Below are 16,136 nucleotides of genomic sequence, written 5' to 3' on the forward strand. Positions count from 1 at the left end.
AATGGGAGATCCATTGTGCTGCAGCAAATGGTGTTGGTGATTCAGTGGGTGGCACTCTTCCTCGTGAGTCAGAATGGAATCAGTGCCCTGGGATTGTGCTGGTGTGTGAAGTGCTGCTGTTGGGACCATCTTTCAGATGAATCATAAAACCAAGCACTGTCTTACTGTGGCTGTTAAAGATCCCGTTCACAAGACAAGAGGTGTTAGCTCCAGAATCCTGGCCGAATCCCAATTTGGGTAATTCCTCCTGCGGCTTCAATTTCAAATCCTCCAATGCACATTTATGGCCCTATTTAAATAATAATCTGATATAATCTTTTTTGCTTCCTCTTCTGAACTGATGTGCAGTGTTAAACAGTGGCTGCGTTCCAGATCAGTGGTAGCTGGTGAGGTAGTGAAGTCAAATGATTCCTGTATGCTGTAAAACTTCGTTGTGGAGCACCGTGTATATTGTGCACATATATTTTTACCATATTTAGTGGAAATCACAGATTTGATTTGTGTGGTGACTTCTGACTGACTAGTGCAAAATTTAATTTACACTAATGAATCTAGGGTAGGGGAGTGCAAAATTTACTTAATATGTTGATTCAGCAGTTTTCAGTAAGTAGTCATTGTAAATAAATGTCTCTGGGTGAAAGATGTAAATCATCCATACTTCCTTTGTGTTTGTCTTTTATTGGTTGTCTCAGGTGAGCATTGTAAGGAAAGTGGTCACTTTAGATAAGCTATTACCAGCAGGAGAGTGGGTTTGGGGGGGGGGGGGGGAGGGGGGTGAGAAAACCTGGATTTGTGCTGGAAATGGCCCAACTTGATTATCATACACATTGTAAGGAGAGCGATCACTTTAGATAAGCTATTACCAGCAGGAGAGTGGGGTGGGAGGAGGTATTTTTTCATGCTTTGTGTGTATAAAAAGATCTTCTACACTTTCCACAGTATGCATCCGATGAAGTGAGCTGTAGCTCACGAAAGCTTATGCTCAGATAAATTGGTTAGTCTCTAAGTTGCCACAAGTCCTCGTTTTCTTTTTGCGAATCCAGACTAACACGGCTGCTACTCTGACACCTGTCATTTATACATCAGTATATCCTTGTCATTACTTGAAAAGGACCTTAAGAGAGTGTGTACAGCACCTAGCACAATGGGTCATCAAGTTTAGTTGTAGTGTAAATAATAATGACTTTTATATGAACGGAGCGAGAGTACGAGTGAACATGGACTAGATCATATTTCTGGAATGTGGTTATAACCTGGTTTAGACCTGTCCACACAGACAAGACCAAACGCCTGTTTTACCATGATCAGGCTGCTCTTTAAGTATAGTGCTTAAACGCAGTCGATTTTGTAGTACGGATGGGGTCTAGTAGAAATGGAAGTAGACAGGAGGAAGAGTGTGGGAGCCGAGACACTTGGGAAAAGTAGACAACACAAGAAGTCTGTATGTGCATTTCATCTCATCCCACTGTTACCCCTTACAGAAGGAGCAGGATGAGAAGACCAGTGCAGTGAAGGAGGAACTGAAGTACTGGCAGAAACTGCGGCATGATTTGGAGAGAGCACGGTTGCTCATTGAGCTGATCCGTAAGAGGGAGAAACTCAAACGGGAACAGGTGGGTAGATCCTGGGCCTTTCCTGCAGCCTCATGCGCTGCTCCACTTGCAGCTGGAGGAGGAATGGAAACACAGCGGCTTTTCTTAAATCTTTTTCTCTTTGCACAGGTACTGACCTTGAGAGGTGCTGAGCACCCACAACTCCCATTGAGGTCTGAGGGAGATACAGGTGCTCAATACCTCTGCAAATCAGACCCTTGCTGACTTGCAGTGCTAGGGAGAGGCTGACTGACAGCACTGGGCAGAGTCAGGCACTGTGCTGTTAAGTGCTGGGCAAGCTTCTTTATGTAACTACCTATGCATTTGAATCCTGGCATGCAACACCCCTGCTATTTCTGTCCTGAGCATGGACCATATGCTTGTGCAATAGAAACTAGATCTTCTTTAATGTTTATTCCAGTATTTTGGTAACCGTCACACCAAGAATGATCCTAAATCCTCCTCTCCATTTGGTAAGGGAAAGATTCCTAAGCCTTACCTTGAGGTGGGTTTTTTTTTGTGAGAGAGGCAGTTTTAAACTTAGACCACTTACTAAACTGGAAAGTTTTCTTTTGCCCTTGCAGTTTTTCAAGCTTAAACCAGCCTGCATGGTCAGATTTCTTTCACACTCTCCATCCTGGTCTCTATATTATTTACTTTGCTTACAAGCTGGTCCAGTTGGGAATCCTTTCTCGTGACAGATGACTGGACTCCATCCATTTTTTGGCTGAGATCTCCTGATGGTGCCAGCACTGGTTTATCCTATTTATGTTGTTCCTGACTTACAGGATTGGGGCTATTCTGCTGTGAATGCTGACATCCTTTGGGTGGGAGGGTAAAAAATCATTCCTTTGTTTGTTTCCTTTTGCTTTTGATATCTTGATGTGTCTGTATCACAGGTAACTACATCCTAAAAAGCTTAGTGAAATTCCAGTATAGTTTGGAAAGGAAAAGTTACCATGGAGAAACATATGTACCTGGAACTGCTTCTCAGCCCAGCTTTTAGATGTATATAATATACATGCTTGGCAGTCCTAGCTAAGTTTGCCTCACATAAGTAGAAGTCCTTTCCCTAGACATTGAGTTGGTGATTTTAATACCATACAGAGGGATTGTAATATCATAGACCTTAAGAAATTAAAGGAGGAATACATTTTTTCGTTCAGTTCCATCGTCCTTGAAGTAGAAACACAGCCAGATCAGATCAGATCAGTTGTCCATCTAGTCCATTATCCTGTCTCTGAAATCAACCAGTAGTAGATGCTTCAGAGGAAGGAGCAGGAAACTGTCTGATGGACAACTATTGAATAGCCTACCTCTAGAATCCTTCTAGTTAGTGACTGGCTTATGGCCGGAAACATGAGAGTTTATATCCCTTATAACTGATTTATTTTGTCTAATGTAACCGTGGATGTTGCTGTTCATAAAAAAATGCCTAAATCTTTTATCCTTTTTAACAAGACTAATCCTGTTAATTGATCTTATATTTTGAGGCTGGGAATTCCATGGGTTACTTTGTGGGGCATTAAAAGGTGTTCCCTGTTATCACTTTTAACATGTGTTGCCTTTTAATTTCATTGAGTTTCACCTTGTTCTAGTGTTATGAGATAGACTAACTAGGAGTGCCCCAGTTTACAAGGTTTAGTTCCCTGGTAGAGGATGTATCAGATATTAAACTTGGCCTGTAATTATTTTTGTTAAGACAGTAAGAAGGCAACTTCTTTCACTATATGACTCAGTATACTGCACGGTATTTTCGTTAATTTCTACATTACAAACGGAAGAAACAAGCGCTTGATCAAACATGCTTCAGAAACGAGTTTAAAAAGGTCTGAGGTTGCCGTCAGTGAATGGAACTGGTTTAATTTAATTTAACGGAAGTAAGGGAAATGCCACTTGCATTTTCCATTTTTGATAACTGCATGTGATTCCTTTCCACCATTCCCAGGTCAAAGTTCAACAAGCTGCTATGGAGTTACAGCTGACTCCTTTCAATGTGCTGCTTCGCACAACTTTGGACCTGCTGCAGGAGAAGGATCCGGCCCAGATTTTTGCAGAGCCTGTTAACCTGAATGAGGCAAGTATCTTTCCTATAAGCTGAGGGCACTGCTTTGAAGATGGGAGGAAGCTCACATGGTGTCATAGTTGGCAGGGGCAGGGCATTGTTTTGAGAGAGCTCAGACCGTCTTTGTCCTCAGTTAGCATGAGCTAAGGAATTTCTAAAGGAGGCTCACACTGGGTATCCTAGGCATTGTTTTCAGGAAGCTTACTTCAGCATCTCAGTCAAGTAATTTCATTCTGCAGAGCCGGGGCATGTCTGGCTCGACTGGGTGGAGTATATGTGCATTGGTGACACTACCCCTTCTGCAGGTGGAAAGGACATTAAGAGTGCTTATGATGGATGCGCTCTGGTTGGCTAGTAAATGGTTTTTGTAATTGTACAGGTTTTATATGTTTAGGTTCCAGATTACCTGGAATTCATTTCCAGTCCAATGGATTTTTCCACCATGAGGCGGAAGCTGGAGTCCCACCTGTACCGAACCTTGGATGAGTTTGAGGAAGACTTTAACCTTATAGTTACCAACTGCATGAGGTATAATGCTAAAGACACGATTTTCCACCGAGCAGCTGTCCGGCTGAGAGACCTTGGAGGAGCGATATTACGCCATGCGCGACGGCAGGCTGAAAACATTGGCTTTGACACTGATGTGGGGATTCACCTGCCCGAGTCACCCAAAACGGAAGACTTTTATCGCTTTTCTTGGGAGGATGGTGAGTTCCCCTGAGCTGTTTAGTTTTAGGATTGGCAAACAGTCCAGTAAAAGCCAAACTCCTAGATTCTGTGTGTAGGACCAGCCATCATTCTGACCATGTTACTTTGCTGGGGCAGTAACTGTATCCACCATTTGAGGTGTAAGATTTGGGCACATCCATCTACCTGTATAGGCAATATGGCTCCCATTATTGTAGGCTCTAAGGGCCAGATTTCAGATGAGCTTAACACCCACTTCCAGGGACAGGTTTTCAAACAATCTTAGCTCCTCTCTAGGGACTTAAATAAGTGGCCAGCTTCTCAAAAGAGCCGCATGGTGGGCTGAGCTCTTTTGAAAGTCTGCAATGCTGCAACGGGAGCTGCTGGTTGTTGAGCACTTTGGAAAAGCTGGCCCTGATTTGCCGGGGGGCCGGGCACTTGGAAATGTGGCCTTGGTCTCTTTTGCAAATCCAGCTGTATGCATCTAACAATCATAAATTTATCCTCACAACACTCCCTGTGAGTCAGGGACATGTTTTTAATCCCCATTTTACAGATGGGAAGCTGAGGCACGGAATGATTAAGTGATTTGCCCAAGGTCACACAGGAAGTTTGTGGTAGAGCCAGGTACTGAACCCAGCTCCCTTTAGTCCCAGACCACAAGACCACGGGCTCACTATTTGCTGTGGACTCCCTGTGCCATGGCTATACTGTAAATTGGGTATTTTTCAAGAGCCTTGAAAAGATGAATTCACACAGGTTTAGGCTGTCTTGTACTTTATATAATTGGCCCACCATTCCCCTCTCTCTACCGAGGTTGGGAGGCTGGTTTACTGGAATTTAAAATGTATGGGAAAGGTATTCCAGTGCATCTCACAGAGACATCAGTTGTAGGGCAGTTTATTGTAGGGACAATCCTGCACTGGCCAGCAGCTGGAATGGGAGGGTGTCTTCCATTTCTAATTTCTATGATTATTTTGCGTCCCAACTGCAGACAGCCCAGTCTAACCTCATTTCACCCTTCTCCTTGCACTGGACATAATGACCACATGCCTTCTCTCAACAAAGTCAATCTGGGTAGCCAAAGAATTGGCATGTTCTGAAGGAGTTGAGGTAGGGGGATGGGAAGAATTCTTTGTCAAGGGGACAGCATAGGAATGGTGATATTGTGACCCAGAATACAGAAAACACCATAGCAAGAGTCTTGTCACAAAGACCTTTATTCCTGGCACGCCCTGAACTTCTGATTGCTTCAGTTGTAGAAACCACCATGGGACGAATCTGCATCTCTGTAGCATTTGTTCCCAACCCCGTGCAGTACGAAATAGCTTTGCTGAACTTAGTTCAGACTACTGCTTCCCATCCCTCCCATGGAGCTCTCTCTCTGTCTGTAATCTGCTTCCTAAAGGATGCCTCCCTCTTGGAATCTGACCCTGAGAATTCTTCAGTCCTCTACCAGTGGCATAGCGTTTGCAAATAGCATTGAGAAGTAGAATCACAGAAATGTAGGGCCTAGACCAGCCCTGACAGGTGTTTGTCTAACCAGTGCTTATAAACCTCTAATGACAGGTATTCCACAACCTGCCTTGGAAGCCTGTTCCAGTGTTTAATTATCCTTATAGCTAGGTGCATGGCTGTGGACTTGCAATGGTTCGTTTGGGTACAGTGGAATTTCCTCCTCCAAGGAACAGAGCACCTTTCTTTCACTCTTCGAGTACACGAGATGTCAGCAATCACTTCTTAATATTGCTTCTCTTCTTGGTGCAGTGGACAATATTCTCCTCCCCGAGAATCGGGCTCACCTTTCCCTGGAGGCGCAATTGAAGGAGTTGCTGGAGAAGCTGGACATGGTGAGCACCATGCGATCCAGCGGCGCCCGGACCCGACGCATCCGGCTCTTGAGACGTGAGATCAACTCCATCCGGCAAAAGCTGGCCCAGCAACAGAACAAGACCATGCCAAATGGAGAGCCTGCCTCGCGGGAGGAGGGTCTGGACAAAACGCTAAGGGGAGACCAGGACGATGACGGGGAGAAAGGTGAGAGGTTTCAGCCGGTCTCCAAGGGAAATGGAGAGCACTGCAGCCTGGGCAGGAAGGGAGACCTGTTGGGGATTGCAGAGGACTGACTAGATGATTGTATCATTCATCTGTGTGCTGGGAAAGTGCGTTTATTGTATTAGAAAGAGGTATGGGCCACATGTAACGAATTTTGAAAACAATCTGGAGCAGGCTGTCCAAGGGATGTAGGGCATCAGAAACCTTCCTGATATTTCATGGCACTTTATCAATTGGCATAGGCCATGGATTTCTGCTGCCGGGATTGTATCTTTTGAGGGATTGGAATTGGGAATGGGGTTATGAGCCTTTCAGGAAAGGTTGGAAGAGTATGAAAGGAGAGGTTGGAGGAGTATGTCACAGGTTGGGTTTCACTGCACCTCTGCCCCCTCCCATGGTCTGCTCAAGGGATGTTCCTTTAGGTCTCAGATCTCCAGCCATCATTTCTGTATGGGTGGGGACCCCGGTCCCTCTCTCTCCGGGCTGGGGATTTAGGCTTGCAATCCCCCTGTTATTCTTTATGGCTATCGCAGCAGGTCTGACCGTAGTTCAACACCTGTGGTTTGTGCTCTCCCAGGGACTCTGACAGTGTTACCATTGACTAGCTCGCTTTCACAAAGCATAGTACCTTTATTTTAAGACAAAAGCAATTGAGAGAAAACAGATCATAAAACAATACAATCTACACTCATGTTATGCTTACCAGGTGTAGCCTGTCTTCCAGGTGGAGCCCTGGTAGGTTCCCAAAGTCCTTTATACCTTTCCAGCGGAGTTTTACCCTCTTGGTTACAGTTTCATGTCAGTTCGAGGTTCAAAATGAGGCGCTCTGGCTCAGTTCAGTCTCCTCCTTTATACCAAAAGCCCTTTTTTTTGTCTGCTGGCCTCTCGAACCTGGCCTGAACCAGTCTATGCAATTCATCCCTGGGGTGGTACTTCTCTGGAGTTACTTGTTACTGGATTTGCAGTAATTACCTCCCTCTGTTCGTAGTCCCTGGAGGAAGCTTGATAACCCTCCCCCCCATGGAGCTTAAATACAATCCCTTGCTCACAAAAATACATATAACATTTATAGAGGCACAAGTTTATGAATAATCCGTGTGCCTACAGTGTCTGGCATATCTCTAAATAATAGTCTTTAGAAGTTTCTACACTTCCAATGTCTCACATCTGTCACTCCTCTGCTTTGCTGTGTCTTACTGTCTGAGATTATTCTTTCATACGTTGGAAATAAAATACCCAGACAGTGGCCGTATAGATTTGAGGCATGCAACTGACATGGCAGCTGGATCTAGTGTGGAAGAAGATGGACTTGCTCTCCATCTGGGGGCACTCTACTTCTGACCTGTATCTTTATCGGGGTGCCTTCCGTAAGGGAGAATTGACAGGCGTCTGTTATCACTTGAGCCCACGGCTTTCCAGCCGCCATAGGAAAGGGGTAGAGTTGCTATCAGTATTTTTGGGAATAACACTTTCTAAAATGTTGAGGTTCTTTCTTTCTTTCTTTAGCAGATGACACCAAGCCCCCACATCCCCCCACCCTGGAGCCCACGGGACCCGCACCATCCCTGTCTGAGCTGGACTCTCTGCAGGACCCTCCAACGCTCAAACCCATCAGTGAAAGCAAGTCCTTGAACAGACTGCAGAAGCGGATGAAATCGGAGGGCGAGCTCTTCGATAAGAAGGCACTACAGAGGGAGAGCCATGCTTTCCAGCGCTTGCTCAGTGACAATGGGCTGAACGGACTGGCCCTTCAGGCCATGGACGCTCCTGCCAGCCCCCCGTTCAGTGGTGTGGGCAGGCGTACGTCTGTCCTTTTTAAAAAAGCTAAGAATGGGGTGAAGCTGCAGCGGGGCCTGGACTGCCCCCTGGAGAACGGAGAGGATCACAGCCAGAGCGGACAGCTTTCCCCCTCCAGCGCGGAGGGCGAACGACAAGCCCGGAAACGGCTGCGGAGTGGGAGCTGCAGCGCGAGTGATGGCGAGAAATCCCCCAGGCAGTCAGGAGAGACAGGTGACTCCTCTGGGCTTTTCTTCCTCTGGTGTCTGGAGCTAGAGTGGGCAGGGCTGCCTGGTCACCACTCTCTTGGCCAGCTGGCACAGCTGCCTTTGTAAAGATGGTCTCCAAACTTCCATCGGGTCAACTGCTTCCTTTAGTCACTTGCAAAGGGGTTGTTGAACTGGTTGGTGGGCATCGTAGGACTCCAGTGCTAAATAAATAGGGGAAAACTCTGATTAGGTAGGACTCTACCCAGAGGAATTGCACTCCGGCAGGCAGCCAAGAAGTGGTGGTGGGGTAATAACATGACAGAGTGGCTTGCAAGCGTGCGAGCGTCCCCTTTACTCAACAAAGGCTGCATCTCTTCTTGCACCTCCCAATGAGCCTGGCACTAATATTGCAGCAGGTGATTTGTTTACTTTTGAGCGCAGTGCTTCTTAGAAGTGTCGGGTTGACACTCCTGGAGAGTGAAGTCCCCAGTAGTGGCTTAGGATTGCATGTTTTCCTGCACTGCCCTCTGCCTTAAAGCCGAACATGGACGGACCCCCTAGGGTAGAGAGTTCCCTACCACAGCGATGACTTGTTTAGGCCCTGGCATCTCTGCAAGGTGCCTACTGGGGGAACATGATGGGCTAGGGGGCCCTATAGGTTTAGGGGCCTCTGCTCTCCACGGCATGGTATCTGGCAGTGGATGAGACATTATTACGTTACTCTTCATTTTAATTAAATTTACAGATGGTCCCAACTGACAAAAACTGGCAAGAAGAGAAAAATACGAAGGGCCCTTTTAGAGGTTCAAAATGTGGGTAGGAAATACTAAATTAGATCAAATTTAGGATGCTGCCAAGTGTGCGGGAACACCTGAGTGAAAACAATTCAAAGCAGAAATAATGACCGACAGGAGGAAACCTGGAAAGAGATCAGACGGCAAATAAAGTCAATGTGATTTTGGGCTGCATATTCAGAAGCATCACAGGGCAGAGAGATAAGAGAAACCTCTATTTGTAAGACTTTAGTGAGCTCACACCTGGAATATTGCAATCATTCAAGGACATCTCACAGCCAGAAAGACGTTAACAAATTGGAGCGAGTTTAGAGAAAAGTAATCAGAATGGTGGAATTGACTTATCAGGAAAGATTAAAAAAAATGAGTTGAGTACAGTTTGTCTAAGCAGTGACTCCTTGTTGGGGCACACATGAGAACCATCTACAGATACTTAAAGGACAGAAAAGAATGATTTAAAGCTTAAGGGTTAAGGTTTAGCTAAGAGTAAGAGGATGAAATTAAGAAAGAAGAAAAAGTGAGGTAGGATATCAGAACGTTCACTGCTGAACGGGCATTTACTTTTTTTTCCTAGGAGCTGAAATGTTGCTTTTTAGATCCAGTCCCTTCCCCAACTTCAAAACTGGCTGATTTATCTTAATGTTGGGAGTGTGAGTAGCATACAGGGTTTGCATTACTGCTGAAGCGTATAGGTCAGCATGACCTGTGTTACTAGAACCAGATGTCTCCCGGAAATGTGTTTCTTGTGGCTCAGAGATTGTAGTGACATTGACACAGGCATACGGGTGATCATCTCTGAAGTGTCCCGTTTATTCCTGTTAGAATTCTGACAGCCTGGTTGGAAACTTGTGTGACCTGGTACGTAGAGCCAGATGCAGTCCAGGTGAAGTCTATGGAGTTGCACCTGCTAACACCAGTACTGAATTTTGCTTCTGGTATCCATGGAATGCATCTCTTATGATGGTGCTCAGCCTCGGAGGGGAACTGTAAGCCCTCACTGGCCATTCACTGTAGGTGTGTCCCTGTCTGTTCTTTGGAGTTTGTGTCTCCTTGTGTTACCATTAAATTAGGCTTGAATAAAGACTGGGAAGGGATCGGTCATTACACAAAGTAAAACTATTTCCCCATGCTTATTTTTCCCCCCTACTGTTACTCACACCTTCTTGTCAACTGTTGGAAATGGGCCATCCTGATTATCACTACAAAAGGTTTTTTTTCTCCTGCTGATAATAGCTCACCTTACCTGATTACTCTCGTTATAGTTGGTATGGCAACACCCATTTTTTCATGTTCTCTGTGTGTATATATATATCTTCCTACTGTATTTTCCACTGCGTGCATCCGATGAAGTGGGTTTTAGCCCACGAAAGCTTATGCTCAAATAAATTTGTTAGTCTCTAAGGTGCCACAAGGACTCCTCATTCTTTTTGCTGATACAGACTAACACAGCTACCACTCTGAAACGTATGGTTTCATCTGTAAGCTGAAAGATGATCCTACATTTGTATTTATTTATCAGAGAACATCACGTCCCTGCAATGCAGGTTGTGTTTTGTAGAGTTGATAAATTCTGTAATTGTATAGAATGAAAAACCGGGCAGCTTAGGGAGTGTTTCCAACTTCGGATATTAGAGTTCAGAGGAATAAGTTTAAATATTCCATTTCATTGTTAAAGTGACGTTTGAAATGGCCTGAGAGAAAGATGGTAGAGGGAGATTTCGTCTACCTGTGGAGAATTTGCTTCCTTACTCTCTAGCTTATTCAAGTGAACTATTCATTGGAAATCCAGAAATCCAAGGTAGAAGGTTTTATCGAAGGTGACATTTTCTAGATCTCAGATTTGGTTTTCTAGCAAAAAAAACCACAATTATGCTTGTGGTTGTTAGTTGTAGCCAGAATGAGTTACCATCAGTGTTCCAGCAGATATGACACCAGACTGGGAGTCAGGATTCTGGGGTTCAGTTCCCAGCTGTGCCACTGACTTTCTGTGTGAAAGTGAGCAAACTACTTTGCCTCTCTGTGCCTCCATTTCCTCATCCTTAAAGTGGGGTCATAATGCTCAATCACCTTTGTAAAGCACCTTGAGACTGACGGGCAAGCTGTTGATCTGAGCTTGAAAATCCTGGGTGCATTGACTAATTGGCACATGTGACAGCCTGACGCTAAAACTGGACTCTTGCTCATTTTCTTTTCAGACAGCCCCAGAAGAAGCAGATGATTTGTTTGCCTTGGTTCTCCTCTGATTCTGCTTTGCTAGTTGTACCCCACGCTGGTCTTCCTTTGTATGAAAGGGGACTCCTTTGTATGAAATGTGGGGGTACTGCTGCTTTACAAGGGAACAGCGGCGAGAGGCTCTGTTTTCACTTTTAGCCTTGGGTCAGACTCAGCAGTCAATCAGTGCTCCCAGGATTTGCGTGTGTTCAGCCTGTCTAGTGGACAGTAAATAAAGCGCTTCATTTATCCAGAACAGGTGTTTGTTTGTCCAGACAAGAGGCCTTGCCTCCAGTAATCCCAGTGAGTTACAGACCAGCAGGTGCTGGGGAGAGGGAAGGTGGGCAAGAAATGCTCTCTCATCAACAGTTAGAAACTGATCGGAGAAATGTACCAGTGAGTACGGTGACCACGACCCCTTGTTTGAAGCTAAACCATTGTTCCAAATAGTTAAGGAGAAATGCCATTTTACTAGATACCTGTTGGCTGTTGCTAGGTCTGGGGAACTGAGTTTAGCATTCACTTTACTGTTAAATAAGATATTTTAAAAAAAAAGAGTGGTGGGAATATCTGGCTATCGGTATGATACGCAGGGTCTAGAGCATTAGGGTGACAGCTCCTGAGCAGGTTGTGATGTCTCTGGGGCTCCCCCTTCAAGCATCCTTGGGTCCTGGAGAGGCAAATCAGGCCTTTAGGCTGATTCTTTTGTGTCTTCTCAGCAGGAGTGACCAACGGCTTTGGGAAACATACGGAAAGCGGGTCTGACTCGGAGTGCAGCTCTGGCCTTGGCAGTGGGCTGGCATTTGAAGCCTGTAGGTAAGTCCCCTTCGCTGAGCCCTTCCTCAGAATACGTACTGTCTACACACGAACACGAAGCTGGGGTGTAAATCTACCCCACACTAGCTTGCCGTGCACCAAATGTCTGCATGGACCCCACTGCTGCGCACTAAAAGTTCCGTAGGGTGGTTTGATCTATCCCGCTTAGAAATTGAAATGGATCAAAGTGCTCTAGGGACTGACTGCACTGTCAGTGTGAAGCAGTAGGGTCCACACAGACACTTAGTGCATGGTAGATTGGCACCCCAGCTTTTTGCGAACTAAACGTTAGTGTAAGTAAGTCCTATATGTTCTTACTGAGTTTCCTTGCCCTTCTCTCTAAGGCAACTTCACCATGTGAAATCCTGTTCAGATTGTTTCTTAACTTCTGTATTAATGTTGGGGCTGAGAGCCAAAAGCCTCCTGCGTCTCCACCCTTTACACTCCAGATATACTTCTCAAGCCAGTTCATAGATCCCAAGACAGCGTTTGATGTTTTAGATGTACTGATGTATAGTAGAGTCATGTCACCTAGCCGCTTTTACACAGGTATATCCATTACCAGAGAGCCAAAGTTGGGGAAACATAGGTCCCACCTGGTCAGCCCAACCCTCATGAGATGAAGATGCGCTCCTATCTCTTACCAGCACTGCTGCTCTCATTCTTCAGAATTGCTTAAAAGATGTTCTCTTTTCCATTCTGGGCACCTCAGGCAGGACTGACTCATCTGTAAACTGACCACCCAACCTCCCTTTTTGGCTGAAAAAGTTGACAAAGACACAAGTATATATGATATGATTGATATTACTGTTCTGTTTTGGGAGTCTGACCGTAGATTCTGTCTGTCACACCGCCCTGCTCACAATTTGAGCACCTCACAGTCATTGATAGATTTTTCCCTCACAACACCCTTGTGAGGTAGGAAGGTAGTGTTCCCATTTTACAAATGGGGAACTGAGACAGGCTAGATAAGTGTCTTGCCCCAGGTCACACAACTGGTCTGTGTCAGAGCAAAGAACTGAACCCAGGTCTTGTCCCAGCCCAGAGCCCTAATCACTTTTTCAGGTTGGTGACTTCCTCATTTGAAGTGTAACGTTTTCAGGTAGCAGTGATAATGGTGATTATCCAGATCATGCTTGACCTTGAAGGAAGAGATGTGTGAGTGGCGAAGCGAGATTTCCTTTGTTTTAGATTTAATAAAATTTTCTATATCCTCAACATCTCACAACCCCCGATTGCCTTATGTGACACCTTTGGGATCATAACCCACCAGCTGAGAAACACTGCACTAGGCCATCCTTCCTTCCTAAGAAAATACTCATTTAGCCATGCAAGGCTCTGATCCTGCAATTTTATTTGAGGGCATAAGACTCTCCCCACAAACATGCCTTTTCAGGACTGGGGCTACAATTTAAAATTGATCTTGATGGTTTTCCCTTAATAAACTATTCCACTGAGGCACGGAGTCACAGGAACATTTTTAGGATGCAAACTTTGCGCTAGGAGCTACATCGTGTTCCAAAATGTTACCTGTCAACAGATACCTATAATTTTGCTGTTGTAGCTAAGATTTGATTTGTGTTTCAATTATGAACCTGTGTTTAGAGGCGTACAGCTTGTCAACAGAAATTAATTCTGGTCTGAAATTAACATAACCCATTTGAACCCAAGAGCAAACTTGGTCTGGATTTACACATTTCTTTTTCAATAAAAAAGATTTTGAAAAGTAAATTCACATGAATTTCTTAGATGCTCTTGTAACTCATAAATAGGATTGTTTTTAAAGCCCAATTTTGCAGAAAGATAGTCCACAGTACTCACTGATCTTTTGAATTTCTTTGACAAATATTTCGGAAGGTCTGAGGGAGCAAACTGTAAAAACAGTCTATAGCCTAAAAAGAAAAGGAGGACTTGTGGCACCTTAGAGACTAACCAATTTATTTGAGTCTATAGCCTGTGAGCAGAATGTTAGCCATCCCTCTCCCCTCCCCGTCACCACTGCTTATAGGCTGGATTGTGCCCTATCCTCACATGACTGCACTGGAAGGAACACAAAGACACTTTCCTGCACACACACCATGTGTGGCAGGTAAGGGCTGGCCACAATTTCAGGGAGCTTGCGGATTGCTTCTGACTTCCATCCCTGCAGGAGCAAAAGGACAAGGAGGGTAGAGGCTTAGCAAAGTAATGGGTCCATCCATGAGGATGGTATTAAGGGGGTGTAGTGAGTTACTTCCCACAGCAGATCATAGAATTTTATTGTAGGACTGAAAGGTACCTCGAGAGGTCTTCTAGTCCAGTCCCCTGCACTCATGGCGGGACTAAGTATTATCTAGACCATCCCTGACAGGTGTTTGTCTAACCTGCTCTTAAAAAGCTCCAATGACAGAGATTCCACAACATCCTTGGGCAATTTATTCCAGTGCTTAACTACCCTGACAGTTAGGAAGTTTTTCCCAATGTCCAGCCTAAACTGCCCTTGCTGCTATTTAAGCCCATTGCTTCTTGTCCTATCCTTGGACGTTAACAAGAAAAATTTATCTTCCTCCTCCTTGTAAAAACCTTTTATGTACTTGAAAACTGTTATCATGTCCCCTCTCGGTCTTCTTTTCTCCTGACTAAACAAACCCAATTTTTCGATCTTCCCTCATAGGTCATGTTTTCTAGACCTTTAATCATTTTTGTTTCTGTTCTCTAGACTTTCTCTACTTTGTCCACATCTTTCTTGAAATGTGGTGCCCGGAACTGGACACAATACTCCAGTTGAGGCCTAAGCAGAAGAAGAATTACTTCTTGCGTCTTGCTTACAAAACTCCTGCTAATGCGTCCCAGAATGACGTTTGCTTTTTTTGCAAGTGTTGACTGCTGACTCATATTTAGCTTGTGATCCACTATGACCCCCAGCTCCCTTTCCTCAATACTCCATTGTAGGAAGTCATTTCCCATTTTGTATGTGTGCAACTGATAGTTCTTTCCTAAGTGGACTACTTTGCATTTGTCCTTAATGAATTTCATCCTATTTAATTCAGATCATTTCTATAGTTCGTCCAGATCATTTTGAATTTTAATCCTATCCTCCAAAGCACTTGCAACAACTCGTCTGCAAACTTTAGAAGTGTATTCTCTATACCAGTGGTTCTCAAAGCCGGTCCGCCGCTTGTTCAGGGAAAGCCCCTGGTGGGCCGGACCGGTTTGTTTACCTTCCGCGTCCGCAGGTTCGGCCCATCACGGCTCCCACTGGCCACGGTTCGCCGCTCCAGGCCAATGGGGGCTGCAGGAAGTGGCGCAGGCCAAGAGACGTGCTGCCCGCCCTTCCCGCAGTCCCCATGGGCCTGGAGCGGCGAACCGCGGCCAGTGGGAGCCGCGATTGGCCGAACCTGCGGACGCGGAAGGTAAACAAACCGGTCCGGCCCGCCAGAGGCTTTCCCTGAACAAGCGGCGGACCGGCTTTGAGAACCACTGCTCTATTCCATTATCTAAATCATTGATGAAGTTATTGAACAGAACCAGATCCAGAACTGATCGCTGCGGGACCCCACTTCATATGCCCCTCCAGCTTGACTGAACCACTGATAACTACTGTCTGGGAACGGTTTTCCAACCAGTTTTGCACCCACCTTATAGTAGCTCCATCTAGGTTGTATTTCCCTAGTTTGTTTATGAGAAGGTCATGCGAGACAGTATCAAAAGCCTTACTAAAGTCAAGATAGACCACATCTACTGCTTCCTCCCATCTACAAGGCTTGTTACCCTGTCAAAGAAAGCTATCAGATTGGTTTGACACGATTCATTCTTGACAAAGCCATGCTGTTACTTATCACCTTATTATCTTCCAGATGTTTGCAAATTCATTGCTTAATTATTTGCTCCATTATCTTTCTGGGTACTGAAGTTAAGCTGACTGGTCTATTCCCCGGGTTGTTCTTATTCT

At 45.2% G+C, this 16,136-nt stretch overlaps 1 protein-coding gene across 4 annotated transcripts in view; it reads left to right on the plus strand.

Annotated features, from left to right (window-relative positions):
- BRPF3 (bromodomain and PHD finger containing 3) overlaps window positions 1–16,136 on the plus strand; it is a 46,405-nt gene that overhangs the window by 16,580 nt on the left and 13,689 nt on the right. The window contains exons 4-9 of one of the 4 annotated variants that reach the window (XM_037884928.2): window positions 1,482–1,613; window positions 3,541–3,669; window positions 4,052–4,364; window positions 6,112–6,381; window positions 7,909–8,409; window positions 12,109–12,205. In XM_037884928.2, coding sequence (XP_037740856.1) covers window positions 1,482–1,613; window positions 3,541–3,669; window positions 4,052–4,364; window positions 6,112–6,381; window positions 7,909–8,409; window positions 12,109–12,205 — 1,442 coding nt within the window. Of the gene's footprint in view, window positions 1–1,481; window positions 1,614–3,540; window positions 3,670–4,051; window positions 4,365–6,111; window positions 6,382–7,905; window positions 8,410–12,108; window positions 12,206–16,136 lie in introns of all 4 variants that reach the window. The other 3 variants (XM_037884926.2, XM_037884927.2, XM_037884929.2) reach the window with 3 other exon arrangements.

This window comes from Chelonia mydas, chromosome 21 (assembly GCF_015237465.2).
Source record: "Chelonia mydas isolate rCheMyd1 chromosome 21, rCheMyd1.pri.v2, whole genome shotgun sequence".
NCBI classification, from domain to species: domain Eukaryota; kingdom Metazoa; phylum Chordata; order Testudines; family Cheloniidae; genus Chelonia; species Chelonia mydas.